This window comes from Bos javanicus, chromosome 3 (assembly GCF_032452875.1).
Source record: "Bos javanicus breed banteng chromosome 3, ARS-OSU_banteng_1.0, whole genome shotgun sequence".
NCBI lineage: Eukaryota > Metazoa > Chordata > Mammalia > Artiodactyla > Bovidae > Bos > Bos javanicus.
Genome location: NC_083870.1, coordinates 55,184,858 through 55,203,430, shown reverse-complemented (window position 1 = coordinate 55,203,430; position 18,573 = coordinate 55,184,858). Strand labels below are relative to the sequence as shown.

General features: G+C 39.8%; 1 protein-coding gene and 1 non-coding gene across 7 annotated transcripts in view; one reads left to right on the top strand and one right to left on the bottom strand.

Moving 5' to 3' along the window:
- Nucleotides 1-5,031: 5,031 nt before the first annotated feature.
- On the top strand, nucleotides 5,032-5,103 carry TRNAC-GCA (transfer RNA cysteine (anticodon GCA)). Its single transcript has one exon. It is a non-coding gene; the product is annotated as a tRNA-Cys (tRNA).
- A 7,419-nt stretch (nucleotides 5,104-12,522) lies between these two features.
- The window catches only part of KYAT3 (kynurenine aminotransferase 3), a 63,213-nt gene continuing 57,162 nt past the window's right edge, over nucleotides 12,523-18,573 (bottom strand). For all 6 annotated transcript variants that reach the window (XR_009735360.1, XM_061411345.1, XM_061411348.1 and 3 more), the window contains one exon: nucleotides 12,523-12,820. Coding sequence is in view for 5 of the 6 variants with exons in the window: in XM_061411345.1 (XP_061267329.1) it covers nucleotides 12,758-12,820 (63 nt within the window). In the remaining variant the exon portion in view is untranslated. The remainder of the gene's footprint in view (nucleotides 12,821-18,573) is intronic.

The window sequence follows — 18,573 nt, the reverse complement described above, 5'->3', positions numbered from 1 at the left end:
GTTGTTTGACCTGAGGCCAAACTATGATGGAGTTAATGAAGATAATGGCAACCTCCTTCAAAAGGCCCTGTGCATACACTGCTTCACTCAGGGCCCCCAACCCTGCAGCAGGCCATCGCCAGCCCATGTCTCCACCTGAGACTCCTGGACACTCAGGGGCAAGCTTGAGTCAATCTCTTGTGGGGTCACTGCTCTTTTCTCCTGAGTCTTGGGGCCCTCCAAGAGTCTGTTTCCCCAGTCCTGTGTAAGTTCTGGTGGGGCTTAATGGCCACCTCTTCCAAGAGGGCTTATGCCATACCCAGGTCTACTGCACCCAGAGCCCCTGCCACTGCAGCAGTCCATTGCTGACCTGTACCTTTGCAGGAGACAGTAAAACACAGTTCTGTCTCAGTCTCTGTGGGGTCTCTGGGTCTCTGTGGCTCAAAACAAGGTTTGTTTGAGCCCTCCGAGCATCTCTGGTGGATATAGGGTTTTATTTCTAAGCCCTGATTAGAAATATTTATTTGCCAGGCCAAAGGAAGACAGATGTAATTCCAAACTTGCATACGTGTGTGTGTGTACACAAATTTGTGTGTATGTGTATATGTGTGTGCACATACATGTGTGTGCATATGCACATGTACATATGTACTCACTGACATAAAAATGTTTGCAGAACACTACTCTATTCAATTTAATTGTCTTGGAGCCAGGAACCAAGTGCATCTTTGAGTCCTGTATTCTGAGACTGGGCTTCCAGAGGTCAGATAGAGAGTCCTACATAATTGATTAGCTGAGGACTTCAGCACAGGTGATTCAGAAGCCTGGCTAATCATATCTGCAGTTTTAGGAACAATCTTTGGCACTTTAGAAAACTATTATTAAATGAAAGACAAGGGCCAAAGAAAGACCCAAGGTTAAAAACAAATCAATATTAAAAAACAAACAAACAAACAGTGGTATTCTGAGAGCCAATTTCAATTGCAGATACTCATTTTTTCAGTGATACTTTTTGTGGGAGTCTGCTTTAGGTGCTGCGGATACAGCCTTGAACAAAAAAATAAAAATTCTTGGCCTCATGGACTGTAAATTAGGAGGGGATAAAAATGATAAATAGATTGAGAGAAACATTTTAAGTTCAATAGTAGTAAATGCTAAGGAGAAAAATAAGTCAGGGAAAAGGGATGAGAAGAGCCATGATTTATAATCTTAAATGGAGATCAGAGAAGTTCTCTTGAGATGACATTTGAGTAAAGATTGGAAGAAGCCAAGTGGACACTGGGCAAAAAGTACGCAGGCAGATGGAATCTTGGGTACAGAGGACCCAAGTAGGAGTAGGCCCGGTGTTCAGGGATGAGCAAGGAGTGCACGGAGGGGAGGGTGGAGTGGTAGGAGGTGAGGTTAGGGAAGAGCAGGGTCAGGTCTTACAGGGCTCCAAGGTCAGAGTGAGGATTTTGGCTTATATTCTGAGTGAGACTGAGTGGTGTTGAACGGCTTCCACCAGCAAAGTGTCATGTGCAGACTTTCCTTCAGAAATGTTCACTTCCCAGGGTAGAGCAGGCAGACCAGTATTTCACCAGGGTGTTTCAGAGAAAAAAAGACTTCAGAAAACTGAATGGTTTTCATGAGTTTAGTACTCTTCCATATATATATATATATATTGGTCAGCAGAATGCTTCAAGAATAATTATAAAAGTAGTGTTATAAGTCATCAGGGGAAATTCCCTGGCAGTCAAGTGGTTAGGACTTAGTGCTTTCATTGCCAAGGGTATGGGTTCAATCCCTGGTCAGGAAACTAAGATCCCACATGTAACGCAGCACAGCCGAAAAAAGAAAAAACAGAAGTCGTCTCAGTAATTTACATAGAAAATGAGGTTATGGTGTTAGAAGTTATAGATCTAAGTTTTAAGCTAATATATGATGTTTATACTTCCAATGGATAATGAGAGGGGTAGATTTTAAAAAGGAAAACCACTCTTGTTGACAAAAGGACAAAATTATTAATCTTTTTTACCATGAGATTTTGCTACAAATGACAAATTTTACATGTTATAAGAAAAAGATGCTGTATTAAATATAAAAGAAAGTAGCAGCTGTATAATATGATAAAGTTAATATTGATTAGAAAATCCAATTATTTCTACAATTTATTCTGATCTATCCCAAGATAGCTGTTTGTCAGCAGGTGGAAGTTCCTATTTAATTGGCATGATTGAGTAATTAGATGTATTCTCAGAGCAGCAATAAAATGAAATTCTCATGTCTCAGGGACATGGTTGAGGTTTTTGTTTTACCCAGGTTTATCCAACTGAAACAAGACTTGTTTTATTTGGGAACAATTTTTGATTTAAAATATTTGTTAATTGTGTGGTTATGTAATTGCTTTTTATCATAAGAATGATAGGGAAAATTGTATGAATTTGACAAATATTTGTGATGATATATCTTTCTCTCATACAAAATCCTTCAGGCCCTCACTATCTCCTTCCTGTAAGACCCTTCTGATTGTTCTCTCTCACTACCTCCAGACCTTTCCATCAGGTCAATTTATATTCTAGAAGAAAAATTTGGTCTGTGTATCATATCTTCTATATCATGTAGTAATTTTCATTCATTCAGGTAGTAAAATTCATTCATCTGTAAATAACAAAAAAAAAAAAATGCTATTCTGGTGGATTAAAAAATAGGGGTTCATTTGTCTCATGCATTACAAATTCTGGGGATATAGTAACTCTGAATTGCTTCCAGGGTCTGTCTCTTCTATGTTTCTGCTCTATAATTCTTATTATGTAGGCCTTCACTATGATGCCATTTGCTGCCTGAATGCAAGATGGCTGTTGTACCTCCAGACCTTACTTCTAGAAAGTTAGGAAGAAGGTAGAAGGATGAAGAGGACAAGAAAGACAAAAAAGCCTCAGGATAACTTTGTCTCTTTTTCCACAAAGAGAAGCTCTTTCCAGGCACTTTGACTAGTTCCAGGGAAGCTGAAGAATTGGATATTTTGGCTTTTAGCCTCAATAGTAGACACAGTCAAAGGATAAAGTAGATTATTATTGGCTTTTGGATAAGCAAACTTATCTTCCAGAAAGAATCCTTAAAAATTCACTATTGCTTACTGTGTGAAGTTCATATCTTTTATTACTAAATGATATAATGTCACAAAATGAGTTCTTACATAACTGGGAATTTGTAGATATCTTAGGGCTTCCCAGGTGGCTCAGACGGTGAAGAATACACCATCAATGCAGGAGACCTGGGTTTGATCTCTGGTTGGGACGATCCCCTGGAGAAGAGAATGGCTATCCACTCCAGTATTTTGGTCTGGAGAATTCCATGGCAAAAGGAGCCTGGAGGGCTACAGTCCACAGGGTCACAAAGAGTCAGACATGACTGAGTGTCTAACACAAGTACACAAATTCAAGTACACAATAGACTGACTACATTAACCATGCCTGAACGTTAGGAAATGACATTTTCTAAAAGGCAGAGAACAAAGGGCTCACTAGACACTGACATGAGTTCTGTAAGACTGGACATTTGAGTAGGAAAAGATGAGAAAGATGAGACTCGGGGAGGAAAAGGGAAATACAGGGCACTATAAGCCCTGATGAGGAGAGTCCGAGTAACTGAGGAGAAATGACCTCCACGGGTGATTCCCTTACCTGACTAAGTAATGAACCCATTCTTTCCTCAATCAAGAAGAGTTTGCATCAGAGAATGATCTTCTAAAACCCCCAGACACCAACAAAACAAAACAACATCGCAAAGCAACAGCAACAAAAGACTAATTATGTCAAGAGCAATGGGGAGTGAAAAGTTTTAAGTCACTTAAGGCATTTTCACATCCATTTCCTCTCTTTTTCATTCTGTCCCTTCTTTCAATGGGACATTGAATGTAGTTCATGTAGAGTTGACCTTGGATTGGCCTAAGTTATTTAGCATGTCTATTCCCATGGCCTCAGCAAGTAGCTCAGGAATGAGCCAGTAAGACACAATATACCATTTGCTGGAGTTTCCAAGAAAGTGTCCCCTTTTGCTGGATATCCTAGTGTCACCATGTGATACTCATAAACTGCTGCAGCCATGTATTTATCCAAGAGGTACCAGCTGGAGATAAAGCTGACACAGAGAAGACAGAACTACAAGACGAAAGGCTTGGTTATGTAACACAGTCTGAGTCTTGGATCAGTTCAGTTCAGTTCAGTCGCTCAATTGTGTCCGACTCTCTGCAACCCTATGGACTGCAGCATGACAGGCCTTCCTGTGCAACAACCCCCGGAATTTACTCAAACTCATGTCTGTTGAGTCGGCAATGCCATCCAACTATCTCATCCTCTATTGTCCCCTTCTCCTCCTACCCTCAATCTTTGCAGCATCAGCGTCTTTTCTAATGAGTCAGCTCTTTGCATCAGGTGGCAAAAGATTGGAGTTTCAGCTTCAACATCAGCACTTCCAGTGAACACCCAGGACTGATTTCCTTTAGGATGGACAGGTTGGATCTCCTTCCTGTCCAAGGGACTCTCAAGAGTCTTCTCCAACACCATAGTTCAAAAGCATCAATTCTTTGGCACTCAGCTTTCTTTATAGTCCAACTCTCACATCCATACACGACCACTGGAAAAAAATAGCCTCGACTAGATGGACCTTTGTTGGCAAAGTAATATCTCTGCTTTTTAATATGCTGTCTAGGTTGGTCATAACTTTCCTTCCAAGGAGTAAGCATCTTTTAATTTCATGGCTGCATTCACCATCTGCAGTGATTTTGGAGCCCAGAAAAATAAAGTCAGCACTGTTTCCACTGTTCCCCATCTATTTGCCATGAAGTGATGGAACCAGATGCCATGATCTTAGTTTTCTGAATGCTGAACTTTAAGCCAACTTTTTCACTCTCCTCTTTCAGATTCATCAAAAGGCTCTTTAGTTCTTCTTCACCTTCTGCCATAAGGGTGGTTTCATCTGCATATCTGAGGTTAATGATATTTCTCCAGGCAATCTTGATTCCAGCTTGTGCTCCATCCAGCCCAGCATTTCTCATAATTTAGTCTGCATACATCCCTGGTGGCTCAGAGGTTAAAGCGTCTGCCTGCAATGCAGGAGACCCGGGTTCGATCCCTGGGTTGGGAAGATCCCCTGGAGAAGAAAATGGCAACCCACTCCAGTATTCTTGCCTGGAGAATCCCACGGACGGAGGAGCCTGGTGGGCTACAGTCCATGGGGTCGCAAAGAGTCAGACATGACTGAGAGACTTCGCTTCTTCTAGTCTGCATATAAGTTAAATAAGCAGGGTGACAATATACAGCCTTGACGTACTCCTTTTCCTATTTGAAACAGGTCTGTTGTTCCTCCAGTTCTAACTGTTGCTTCCTGACCTGCATACAGGTTTCTCAAGAGACAGGTCAGGTGGTCTGGTATTTCCATCTCTTTCAGAATTTTCCACAGTTTATTGTGATCCACACAGTCAAAGGCTTTGGCATAGTAAATAAAGCAGAAATGGATGTTTTTCTGGAACTCTCTTGCTTTTTCAATGATCTAGCAAATGTTGGCAATTTGATCTCTGGTTCCTCTGCCTATTCTAAAACCAGCTTGAACATCTGGAAGTTCACGGTTCATGTATTGTTTAAACCTGGCTTGGAGAATTTTTAGCATTACTTTGCTAGCATGTGAGATGAGTGCAATTGTGCGGTAGTTTGAGCATTCTTTGGCATTGACTTTCTTTGGGATTGGAAGGAAAACTGGCCTTTTCCAGTTCTGTGGCCACTGCTGAGTTTTCCAAATTTGCTGGCATATTGAGTGCAGCATTTTCACAGCAGCATCTTTTAGAATTTGAAATAGCTTAACTGAAATTCCATCACCTCTGCTAGGTTTGTTTGTAGTGATGTTTCCTAAGGCCCACTTGACTTCACATTCCAGGATGTGTGGCTCTAGGTGAGTGACCACACCATCATGGTTATCTGGGTTGTGAAGATCTTTTTTGTACAGTTTTTCTGTGTATTCTTGCCAAGGTTACACCTTTTCTTAATATCTTCTGCCTCTGTTACGTCTATACCATTTCTTTCATTGAGCCCATCTTTGCATGAAACTTTCCCTTGGTAGCTCTAATTTTCTTGAAGAGATCTCTAGTCCTTCCCATTCTATTGTTTTCCTCTATTTCTTCACATTGATCAGTGAGGAAGGCTTTCTTATCTCTCCTTGCTATTCTTTGGAACTCTGCATTCAAATAGGTATATCTTTCCTTTTCCCCTTTGCTTTCCCCTTCTCTTCTTTTCACAGCTATTTGTAAGGCCTCCTCAGACATTTTGCTTTTTTGCATTTCGTTTTTTTGGGGAGTTCAAATAGCTCAACTGGAATTCCATCACCTCCACTAGCTTTGTTCATAGTTATGCTTCCTAAGGCCCACTTGACTTCACATTCCAGGATGTCTGGCTCTAGGTCAGTGATCACACCAACGTGATTATCTGGGTCGTAGAGATCTTTTTTGTATAGTTCTTCTGTGTATTCTTGCCGCCTCTTATATCTTCTGCTTCTGTTAGTTCCCTACCATTTCTGTCCTTTATTGAGCCCATCTTTGTATGAAAGTTTCCTTTGGTATCTCTAATTTTCTTCAAGAGATCTCTAGTCTTTCCCATTCTGTTGTTTTTCTCTATTTCTTTGCATTGATCGCTGAGGAAGGCTTTCTTATCTCTCCTTGCTATTCTTTGAACTCTACATTCAAATGGATGTCTTCCCTTTTCTCCTTTGCTTTTTGCTTCCTTTCTTTCCACAGCTATTTGTAAGGGCTCCTTAGACAGTCATTTTGCTTTTTTAAATTTCTTTTTCTTGGGGATGGTCTTGACTCCTGATTCCTGTACAGTGTCACGAAGCTCCATCCATAGTTAATCAGGCACTCTATCAGATCTAATCCCTTAAATCTATTTCTTACTTCCATGGTATAGTCATAAGGATTTGATTTAGGTCATACCTGAATGGTCTACTGGTTTTCTCCACTTTCTTCAATTTCAGTCTGAATTTGGCAATAAGGAGTTCATGATCTGAAAGTGCAGCCCTCAATATGCCAGCAAATTTGGAAAACTCAGCAGTTTTCTACAGGACTGGAAAAGGTCAGTTTTCATTCCAATCCTAAAGAAAGGCAATGCCAAAGAATGCTCAAACTACCGCACAATTGCACTCATCTCACATGCTAGCAAATAATGCTCAAAATTCTCCAAGCCAGGCTTCAGCAATACATGAACCGTGAAGTTCCAGATGTTCAAGCTGGTTTTAGAATAGGCAGAGGAACCAGAGATCAAACTGCCAACATCCGCTGGATCATCAAAAAAGTAATAGAGTTCCAGAAAAACATCTATTTCTACTTTATTGACTATGCCAAAGCCTTTGACTGTCTGGATCACAATAAACTGTGGAAAATTCTGAAAGAGATGGAAATACCAGACCACCTGACCTGCCTCTTGACAAACCTGTATGCAGGTCAGGAAGCAACAGTTAGAACTGGACATGGAACAACAGACCTGTTCCAAATAGGAAAAGGAGTACGTCAAGGCTATATATTGTCACCCTGCTTATTTAACTTATATGCAGAGTACATCATGAGAAACGCTGGGCTGGAAGAAGCACAAGCTGGAATCAAGATTGCCTGGAGAAATATCAATAACCTCAGATACGCAGAGGACACCACCCTTATGGCAGAAAGTGAAGAGGAACTCAAAAGCCTCTTGATGAAAGTGAAAGTGGAGAGTGAAAAAGTTAGCTTAAAGCTCAACATTCAGAAAACGAAGATCATGGTATCTGGTCCCATCACTTCATGGCAAATAGATGGGGAAACAGTGGAAACAGTGTCAGAATTTATGTTTTTGGGCTCCAAAATCACTGCAGATGGTGATTGCAGCCATGAAATTAAAAGACGCTTACTCCTTGGAAGGAAAGTTTTGACTAACCTAGAGAGCATGTTCAAAAGCAGAGACATTACTTTGCCAACAAAGGTCTGTCTAGTCAAGGCTACAGTTTTTCCAGTGGTCATGTATGGATGTGAGAGTTGGACTGTGAAGAAAGCTGAGCGCCGAAGAATTGATGCTTTCGAACTGTGGTATTGGAGAAGACTCTTGAGAGTCCCTCAGACTGCAAGGAGATCCAACCAGTCCATCCTAAAGATCAGTCCTGGGTGTTCATTGGAAGTACTGGTGCTAAAGCTGAAATTCCAATACTTTGGCCACCTGATGAGAACAGTTGACTCATCGGAAAAGACCCTGATGCTGGGAGGGATGGGGGGCAGGAGGAGAAGGGTACAACAGAGGATGAGATGGCTGGATGGCATCACCGACTCGATGGACATGAGTTTGAGTGAACTCCGGGAGTTGGTGATGGACAGGGAGGCCTGACGTGCTGCAATTCATAGGTTCGCAGAGTCGGACACGATTGAGCAACTGAACTAAACTGAACGGAAGTAAACTATGGTGGAGGTAATGAAGACAATGGTGACCTCCCTCAAAAGATCCCATGCATGTATTGCTACAGTGCGTGCCCCCAACCCTGAAGCAGGCCACCACTCACCCATGCCTTCGTTGGAGACACCCAGACACCCACAGGCACGTCTCCTGTTGGGTCACTGTTCTTTTCTCTTGGGTCCTGGTGTACAAGGTTCTGTTGTGCTCTCCAAGAGTCTATTTCCCAGGCCTATGTAAGTTCTGGAAGTCTATTGTGGGGTTAATGGTGACCTCCTCCAAGAGGAGTTAATGCCATACCCACACCCAGATCCCCTGTCCCTGCGGCAGACCACTGCTGACCCGTACCTCCACAGGAGATGTTCAAACAGTCGGATCAAGCTTTAACAAAACTAGACTACCCCTAAAATGCTCAGTTGAGACAGACAATTCTTTTTCATTTGATTTAAACCCATATGGGTTAGGCTATCTGTCACTTGTGACAGGAATATTCTTAACTGATATATGTAACATGATCACATTTACATTTTATAAAGCTTGTTTGGGCTACAGAGATACATTGTAAGCACGAAGGCAGGGAGAACTGTTAAGAGTTGAATAGTAATCTGGTTGAGAAATGGTATGGCTGGTGGGGGCAGGGATGGGGGCAACTGGAGCAGAGAAAAGTGATAGATTTAAGGGATATTTAGGGTACTAGTTAGAGGATTTGGATGTGGAGAGAAAAGTTAAAAATGACTTGTGTCAATAGGCTTTCTGACTTGAGTTAGTGGATTGGGGGCACCATTCACTGAGGTGAGGAGATTGGATATTGTTTGCCAAACAATACTGGATATTGCTTATTCAATCCAGATTGCATAAGGTTTGCCTATAGAATGTCTGTGTGAGATGACAAATGGGGTACTGAATATATGGGTCTGAAATTCAACAGAGAGGACTAGGCTGTTACAGATTTAAGTGTATTCAGAGTAAATCAAGTTGTTTAGTAAGAAAGACAGAATATCAATATCTAAGAAAAGGCAAAGGAGATGAAGAAGGAACAGACAGAAGGTAATTCATGAATGTGCAGCATCACAGGAGCCAAACACACACACACACACACACACACAAAACGGTTTAGGAAGGCCAGAGTGGCAAATGCTGTTTTGTTCAACTCTCTGTGACCCCATGGACTGTAGCCCACCAGGCTCCTCTGTCTATGGAATTTTTCAGGCCAGAATACCATAAGGGGTTGCCATTTCTACTCCAGGGGATCTTCTAGACCCAGGAATGGAACTCACATCTTTTGTGTCTCCTGTATTGATAGGTGGATTCTTTACCACTACTGCAACGTGGGAAGTAAGAGGTAAAGTTGGATGGAAATGGAAAGGTTCCTTTAAATCTAAGAACATGGAGGTCATTAGCAAATTTTGAACAATAATGGGTACAATCTAGATTATAGCAGGTTGAGGGTAAGTGAGTGTGTGTTTGTGTGTGTTGTATGTGAGAAAGTAGAATCATCAAATGAGAAGAACTTTTTCTAGTTATTCTACTTTGCAGTCACATTTTTCAAAAGTCATGAGCTAAGTCATCAGCCCCCTTTAGTTTCTAATACTGACCTAGTTGGTGCTCTTATCCAGTCTCATATCTTTTTGGTGGTTACCAGTTTGGAATAATTAGAAATCATGCTCCAATAAACACTATTTTACACATTAAAAAAAAGTATGGATGAGATGGTATCAGACCATTATCCTTCCTCTAGTCCTTGAGGTCCTATGCTGCTACTCTGCCCTAATACCTACTACTCTGTCCCTTGGTTATTTGGTACTCATTAAACATAAGACACCTTCCTGTTGTAGACCCTTTGCACTGGCTATTCCTTGTTCCTGGAGTATTCCTAAGATCTTCACAAGGCTCTCTCCCTCTCCTCTTCTAAGTCTGTTCCTATGGCACCTCCACAAAACTCACCTGGCCACACTATTTAAAATTCCAATTTGCTTCCCTGATACTCTCATTCCCCTCTACCCTGCCTTACTTCTTTTCTTCACACAACTAACATGTATAAGTTCAACATACAGTGAATTTCATTATGTTTATGACAAAGATAAAATATTAAAAGCAACAAGAGAAAAATGACAAATAAGATACAAGGGAACTCCCATCAGGTTATCAGCTGATTTCTCAACAGAAACTCTACAAGCCAGAAGAGAATGGCATGATATATTTAAGTGATGAAAGAGAAGAACCTACAACCAAGAATATGCTACCCAGCAAGACTCTCATTCAGATTTGATGGAGAAATCAAAAATTTTCCAGACAAGCAAAAGTTAAAAGAATTCAACACCACCAAACCAGCTTTACAACAAATTCTAAAGGAACTCTAGGCAGGAAACAAGACAAGGAAAAGACCTACAGAAAATAAACCCAAAACAATTAAGAAAATGGTAATAGGATCAAACATATCAATAATTACCTTAAATGTAAATGGATTAAATGCACCAACCAAAAGACACTGATGAAAACATGTACTTCCACTTACCACATCACTGTTTGATCCCCCAAACTGTATGTAATTATGTTAGAGTTAGGTTAATCATGTTCCCATTATGGCTTGCAATTGTCATTATCCTTTACTTTTTGTCTGGCTATTGATTGTGAAAACTGATAAACAACTTTTATTATTGTGATTGTGTAACTTATTCACTTAATACCATTGTATCATGATTGGTCACAGAAAAATAATAGAATTCTACATCACCAAAACTGTCATTTAATAGAAAAACCTGTAATCACTTTCTAAAATCCAGATGCATATCAGAATTATCTTGGGAACTTTTGAAAAATACAAATGCCCAGATACTGTTTTTTTTTCCTCCAAAGCTCCAGATATGTTTCTAGTGAGCAGTCATGTTTAAAAACAACTGGACTCTGATGATGTTTTACTTTTACCTAGTTTGTTTCACTTTTTCTATTTCATATTCAGTGTTCCCGTTTCATTTAGTTTATGTTTTCCAGTTTCTCCATCTCTCTTTGGTTGTTGTTCTTCCTCAAGCCTTTATTTAGTAGAAAAACTTTTGTATACGTATATATATAATATATATATTAGATAACATTAATTTTTACCTGATAAAAAATTTATGGCATTAAATAAATAAATCTAAGTTGGATAAGGAAGGGAGTGAAGATATAAAGGGGCTGAGAGGAACTAAAAGGTTCCATGAACTACAGCAGTGATTGTCAAACTTTAGTGGTGTAAGAATCACCTGGAAAGGGGCAGATTCTGAATTATTCTGTAGGTCGGAGTGAAGACCAAAATTTATTTTCAACAAAGATCCTAGTTGATTCTGATGTAAGAGGGCCATGGACCAATTTTTGAGTAGTAGTGGATGTGAAATGATAGTTTAAAGTGCTATTTTGAAAGAAGCTGAGAGAAAGAGAGAGGGAAATAGTGGGGGAGTGGTGATATTTACTGCAGGAATAGGTGGTTACAGTGTGAGATGACTAATTTATTATCTCAAAGATGGAACAGCCTAGAATGATGAAAGGTTTAGAGTATGCCCAAGGCAGTGGGTGGCTGAAGTGGAGAGTGAAGTGGAAATAAATATCACCAGGGGGGAGTGCCAAAAGTCTAGGTAATAATCCATGTGGACCCTAAAGCTGCCCCAGATGATGGCAGTACTTGTAAGCCACAGGCAAAACTATGAGCAAAGTTCAAAACCATTAGTAAATGAGGGGAGGGAACTACAGGTGGGTAGAGACCAAGCCAAAATATGAAGTTGAAGGACCTGAGTTTTTATGCAATGGCAGAGAAGTGAAACTGGCCAATAGTAGGTGAGCCCTTATTATCTGGCAGGCTTTACTTACATCAGTCCATTTCACTCTCACCAACAACTCACAAACTTCATATAAAGTGAAAGTGAAAGTGAAGTCACTCAGTTGTGTCCGACTCTTTGCGTCCCCATGAACTGTAGCCTACCAGGCTCCTCCATCCATGGGATTTTCCAGGCAAGAGTACTGGAGTGGTTTGCCATTTCCTTTTCCAGGGGATCTTCCCGACCCAGGGATCGAACCCAGGTCTCCTGCATTGTAGGCAGACACTTCACCATCTGAGCCACCAGGGAAGTCATATAAATAAAGTAGGTGCTATTTTTATTCCACTGTTATGAGGAAACAGAAGCTGTTTTAATACAGTTTAGCAAAAAAAAAAAAAGATCTCCAGAATATTGTTAGGGGTGAGGTTACCAATGGAAATATTCCTTTAAATTTTATTTTTACTGAAAGATTTTTTGTTTTCAATATCCAGCAAGTGGCAGCACCAAGTAATTTTATATTAGATCATTTAATAGAAACAACACACTCTGCGTGTATCAAGAGTTCTGTCTACTCCATGCCTTGATGATTTCTTCAGCAGCATCCAGTGTACTGTCTTTCTGTAAATTAATGAAATAGTTATCATTACAAATCAAAATAAATTCAAGATGAAGTAAAGATTTAAATACAAAAAGTAAACCAAAGTCAGTCCATCTGTAAGAGTCATGTAGTGGTTTGGGAACTGAGTGGTCCTCAACCCCTGATAACTTGAGCCAGGCTTTAGCTGGTCCTTAGCCTCTGCAGCTAAGACAGAGTCCAGGACCATGGCATGGGGATGGGGGATACCTTGAGTGGTGTCACTGGAAGCTCTACTTCATTTTAAACCACTTAACCTCAGCAGGAACACAGAAACTGGGAAGTGGCATCTATAGCATCATCCTTTGCCTTGGTGGCCAAATACACAAGTCACAAGCTCTTTAAGGAGCCTAGCAGCAAATCAAACAGGCCGAATATTTATAATGCCATTATCCCATTGCTGTTGGGCTATAAAAGTGAATGAGCCTCACAAGAATTCAATGTTAGGGGAGCTATAGACGTGTCAACAGCAGTCATTACATTATACTATTTTGTGATGCTGGCTGCCAGTTCAGAGCACTTTATTACTACTATCCTGACACCAAAAGAACTTTGCAAATTAATTAATATGGGGCCAAGGAACATTACCAAGAAAATGATCAACAATCTGTATATACAGCTCAGTCTGAAAACAGCTTAACCTAATTCCAGCCAAAACCATGTCTGTCAGATCAGTGTGGATGCCCTCACTGCCAAAGACTCAGACTTATAAATGACATTGATGCGGGAGAGCCTGAAGGATGTACTGATGAGATCCATATTTACGGTTTAGTTCGTTTGGGTAGAAGAGCGCAAAATCACAGACTTCTCTCAAAAAGCCTTGTAGACAACAAAAGGAAACCCCTCCCTTAGCTCTCAACAAAGAGGATGCCAGGCGGAGTGAGACTACAATAATAAATTAATATACAATTACAGAAAAAAGTCAAAGGATACAGAAGAGTTTACACTGAAAAACAGTCATCTGTTTCTTCCCTTCTTGTGCCTTCCTACTACTCCCATCATCCTCTAAGTCAACTTCCTAAGGCAATCGTGATTTTAGTTCTAGTGATTACCATCAAAATCTAAGTAATGTATGCTCCTAATTTTTTAATTTATCAACTTCAGACAATGTTTACCATTCTCTGCTCTGAATGAGGAAAAATTGGTTCTTTCATACTACTCTGCTCCTTCCTATTGAAGTCTCACAGTTATAAACTCCTAACACCACAGTTAGAGGGCCAACTGTAATGATATAATTTATTTGTTTTTTGAATAGGTAATATGTACATATGGTATAGAATTAAATTGATGGATAAACTTCCTCTTGCTTTCTCTACTCTTTTCCTTTCTCTTCCATCTCTACAGAATGACTTACTCCAAAGCCATTAGGAGGGAAACAGATCATGTATGGGGGTGGGAGAGCCTCATCAGCCTGGTGCAGGATGCTACAGGCAGAGTAAGTAAGAAGACCTTCCAACATGGGTGGCACGAGGTGGTGGTGATGACAGTAGTGGCACTGATCAGGATCAGGGCGTCAGAATCGAGGGGTAAGTAAGCAAGGCATCTGTATGGCAGGGTAGTTCCAGGCAGCATGGAGCCTGGAGGGGATGAGGCAGGCATCTGCCAATGCAGACGGGTATGGAGTGTCAGAGCCTGTAAGGGAAGAGGAGCGCTTCTATGCAGTGGGTGACAGTGGTGGCTCTGTATGTGGTGCTGGAGACTGAGGAGAGTATCTCTGCAGGAAGGTGATGGAAGCAGGTCAGCACATGGTGCTGAAGCTCAGGTGAGGTGAGGACGGTGACCATACAGGGGAAGGGCCGGCAGACTGGTAAAAATGTCAAAGCCTGAGTAGGGTGAAGGGTGTCTGTTGGGGTGGTGGGTGGAGGGGCAGTAGCACGGACAGGAGACTGGTCACACGCAGAGGTACCAATCAAAGAAGTGGTTAAGTGATGAGCAAGGTGTTTCTACTGTCAATACTGTCAAAGAAGGTTGTGACTAACATGTATAGGGAGAAAGCTAGAATAAACTTGGAGGTGGTTTCAATGTATTTAGATAGTCATAGGAATAAGTAGAATAGATACAGACATAGAAAGGATGGACATACATTTACATGTTCCCTATCTCTGTCTTCTGGGAGGGCCTGGGAATACTAATACCCCAATGAGCACTCGTCATGCCCAGATCTTGGTTTCTTAATACCATTCTCCAGTAAAAGGTGATTTCAGGTTGAGCTGGACAATGACAAAGTGAACCTACTGCATCTTGAAATGCCAGAAAGTAAGAAAATGCTCAAAAAATGATGGGAGACGTGTCAAAGGAAACAGAGAACAGCTTAACGGGGTTCCTAATGGCCAAATTTTGGAAAATTTGAGCATCAAAATAAGTAATAATAATAAATTTTAACCCACTGAATAAAACAAGAATCTATGAGTCCTTACATATATGAATGGTTAAATGAATAAATTATTTGATGTGATATGGAATATTTTCATAGTTTCAAAGTACTTCACCACAAAACATTCATTATTCATCAAGGAAAAAGTGAAACTTTACAGTAGAGAAGCCTGGCAGACACCACCTCAATAAACTTATTAAACTTAACATCACCAGTTGTAGATAAAACTAAAATCATGTGCTATCTGATAGGATGCAAAACAATGAACAAAATATCACTTCTGTAGTTTCTACCAAAAGTGCATAACCTGAATCTATCCATGAGTAAATGTCAAACAAACATTGAGGGACTTTCTTCAAAATAACTGGTCAATAATTTTCAAAAGTATCAAGATTATGAAAATCAAGGAAATCTGAGGAAACTTCCCAGCTTGAAGAAGACATGACAACTTAATGCAATGCACGATTCTGGCTTGGACTGACTGACTGATGACTGGTTGATTGACACAATTGTGGCCTGGGTTTATTTATTTATTTGCTTGTTATAAACAAGGACATTATTGGGGCAATCAGTGAAACCTGAATTAGATCTGAGGATTAGACAGAATAATATAGCACTCTTAAGTTCATAATGTTGATGGTTATATTGTAGAAGAATGTTGTATAATGGAGAATGCATAATAAGGTATTTGGTGGTAACAGAGGCATCAATAATTAAGTTAGGAACTTGCCCTACAATTGTTTGGAAAAACAGGTTTCAAAACTTATTTACTGAGACTATTTAAACATATATTTCTTTAGGTAATCCAGCCTCCCATCCATCTCTCTCAGCCATTCAGTTTTCCTCCCCAGAAGCAACACTGGATTTTATTATGTATCCTTCCAGAGAGACAGTTGAGGCATTTAAAAGCTTCTTCTCCTTCCCTTTCCTTCTTTTCCTTTTTATGTAAATGATATCGTTCCTCACAAACTAGTCTGCTCCTTGCTTTACACTTATTCTCTAGCACTCCACAGAGCTGCTTCACTGGTTTAGGTATGTGAATGTACCATAATTTATTTAAGCAGTCTGCACTGGTGAGTATTGTGGTTGTCTATTATAACTTTTTGATATTACAAACAATGCTGCATTGAAAATCGTTGAATATAGACCTTCAATATGCAAGTAAATCCACAGGAAAAAATCCTACAAGCAGAATTGGTGGGCCAAAAGACATGTGCATCTACATTTAAATAATTTTCAAACTAACCACTGTAGAGATTTTACAAATTATACTTGTACTCTCAATCAATGCATGAGAGTATCTTAGGAAACTTTCCAGTTGTTTTGGTTATTTCCAATCTAACAGATAATATAAAATTTCATGGAAGTTTTATTTTTCATTTCTCTTATTATTGAGATGTATCCTTTTATATATTTGACAGCTACTGAGGATTTTACTAATAACCATTGTAAAGTGCTGCCTTTGGTTTGTTTTGTCCTAAAATTCGACCTGCTTTCTTTCAGCTTCCACTTTCTTGGCATGTTTTGCCATCCTTTTCTTTTTCGCTTTTCCAAGCAATTGGGTTAGGTGTGTCAGCTTTCCCTAGGGGCTTGATGTTGCTCCAATACTGAATGCTGACGCAAAGGAGGTGAGTCTACACTGACCTTCCTCCTTTCCTGTCTCCATGGAGGCCTCGATCACCTTGTGTAGGTACCAAAGGATCATTTATGAAGTCCAATATATTAAACAAGGTACATCTCAGCGTTTTTCTGTGACATTCTGTGACATTCCTGAGGCAAGCCATTTCCTTCCTTGTTTCAAATGGAAAGGATTCTCAAAGCTATAAAATTCTTTCCCAATTCTATTTGTTCTGCCCCCCTCACCCCGACCCCCCACTCCTCCAGGAACTCTAGGTGTATCATTTGTCTTCCACATTTATACTTTTTCTAACATTTAAAAACTCTTTGTTCCTGGGAATTCCCTGGCAGCCCAGTCCTTAGGACTCCATGCTTTCACTGCTGAGGGCCCAAGTTCAATTCCTGGTCGGGAACTAAGATCCTACAAGCTGTATGGTATAGCAAAAAAAAAAAAAAAAAAGAAATTCTTTGTTCCCTTCACTTCTTTTCACCCGCTTTCCTCAATCCTCAGTGTGCTTACAGAAGAATTTAGTGTTCTCTATGCTGCTTCCAATGTCACTACAGTTACCAATAGCTATATTTTTTCCCCTTCAATTTCTTATCTGATCTCTGACAGCTACCATTTCATCTTCTTACATTATCTTACTCTAGCTTCCCTGAATTTTAAAAAAAACTTCTGCTGTTAACTCTTGTTTTAAATGCTTTGAATTTGAAATGTAACACTTTTTTTTTGCTCTATGGCAACAGTTCTTTTTGTTTTTTGTTTTTTTTTGTTGTTGAATATTCTCTGATACTTATTTTTCATTATATCTTTCTCCTTCTCCTTAATAGCATCTTTATAGATTCATAGCTGGTTCCTTTTTATTACTCATTTTTGGGTGAATTCTCTTTGTAAGATGACTAAGCTACTTGCTGGCTCTGATTTGAACATGTATTTGTAGATTTGTATAAAGGAGGAGACAGGAAAGAACTAGAAGGGAGTAGAAATTATCTTTGGCTCACAGTAAAGTTAAATGATTGATGGAGAGTTCAGTGAAGGGGAGTTCTTTTAGACTTTATTTCTTTTTAACTAATTTAACTGTCTCCCTCCGATTTAATGTATCCACCCTGCCTCAACACAGCTTTAGAAAAAATGAGAGGAAAGAGTAAATCTATAGCCCTTTCTTTCCACTTGGTTCGCATAGGTACTGGATGACATGACCATATGTTTCTACTCTGCCTTGTCCATGCTGCCAAATGGGTTTGGAGAAGTTTCCACTCCCAGTACACGTACTGTTCCTGCTGTTCTGGATAATGAGTAGGCTACCTATTGGCTCTGCCTATTAGGCTGTAGAAGCAGGAGCTTTTCTCCATGTCTTCCCTCCACCATTTCCTTCACTGTATTTGGCAACTCTTCCTCATTTACTGGGGGATTTGGAATTTTTTTTCTATTTTCCTAGCTGTTCTTTTTAAAAAATAATTTCCAAGAAGAGAATGGGAGAAGGCCTGTTGACCATTTCTAAAACTGAAAGTCTTATGTTACTTTTTTGTTCTATTAGTTATGCTTATAACTTCAAACAATATATATTTATTCCTCTATAAATCCACTATAAGATACAAGTATTAATGGCCTTACCCTTTCTTCCACATTTCAGATAATCAAATGTTGACACTGTTAGACTGTTAAAATTTATATTCTATTCTAAATAAGTCTCCCATAGTTTGTCTACATGGTGTCTCTAAAAGTTGAAAACAGTGTTTACATCA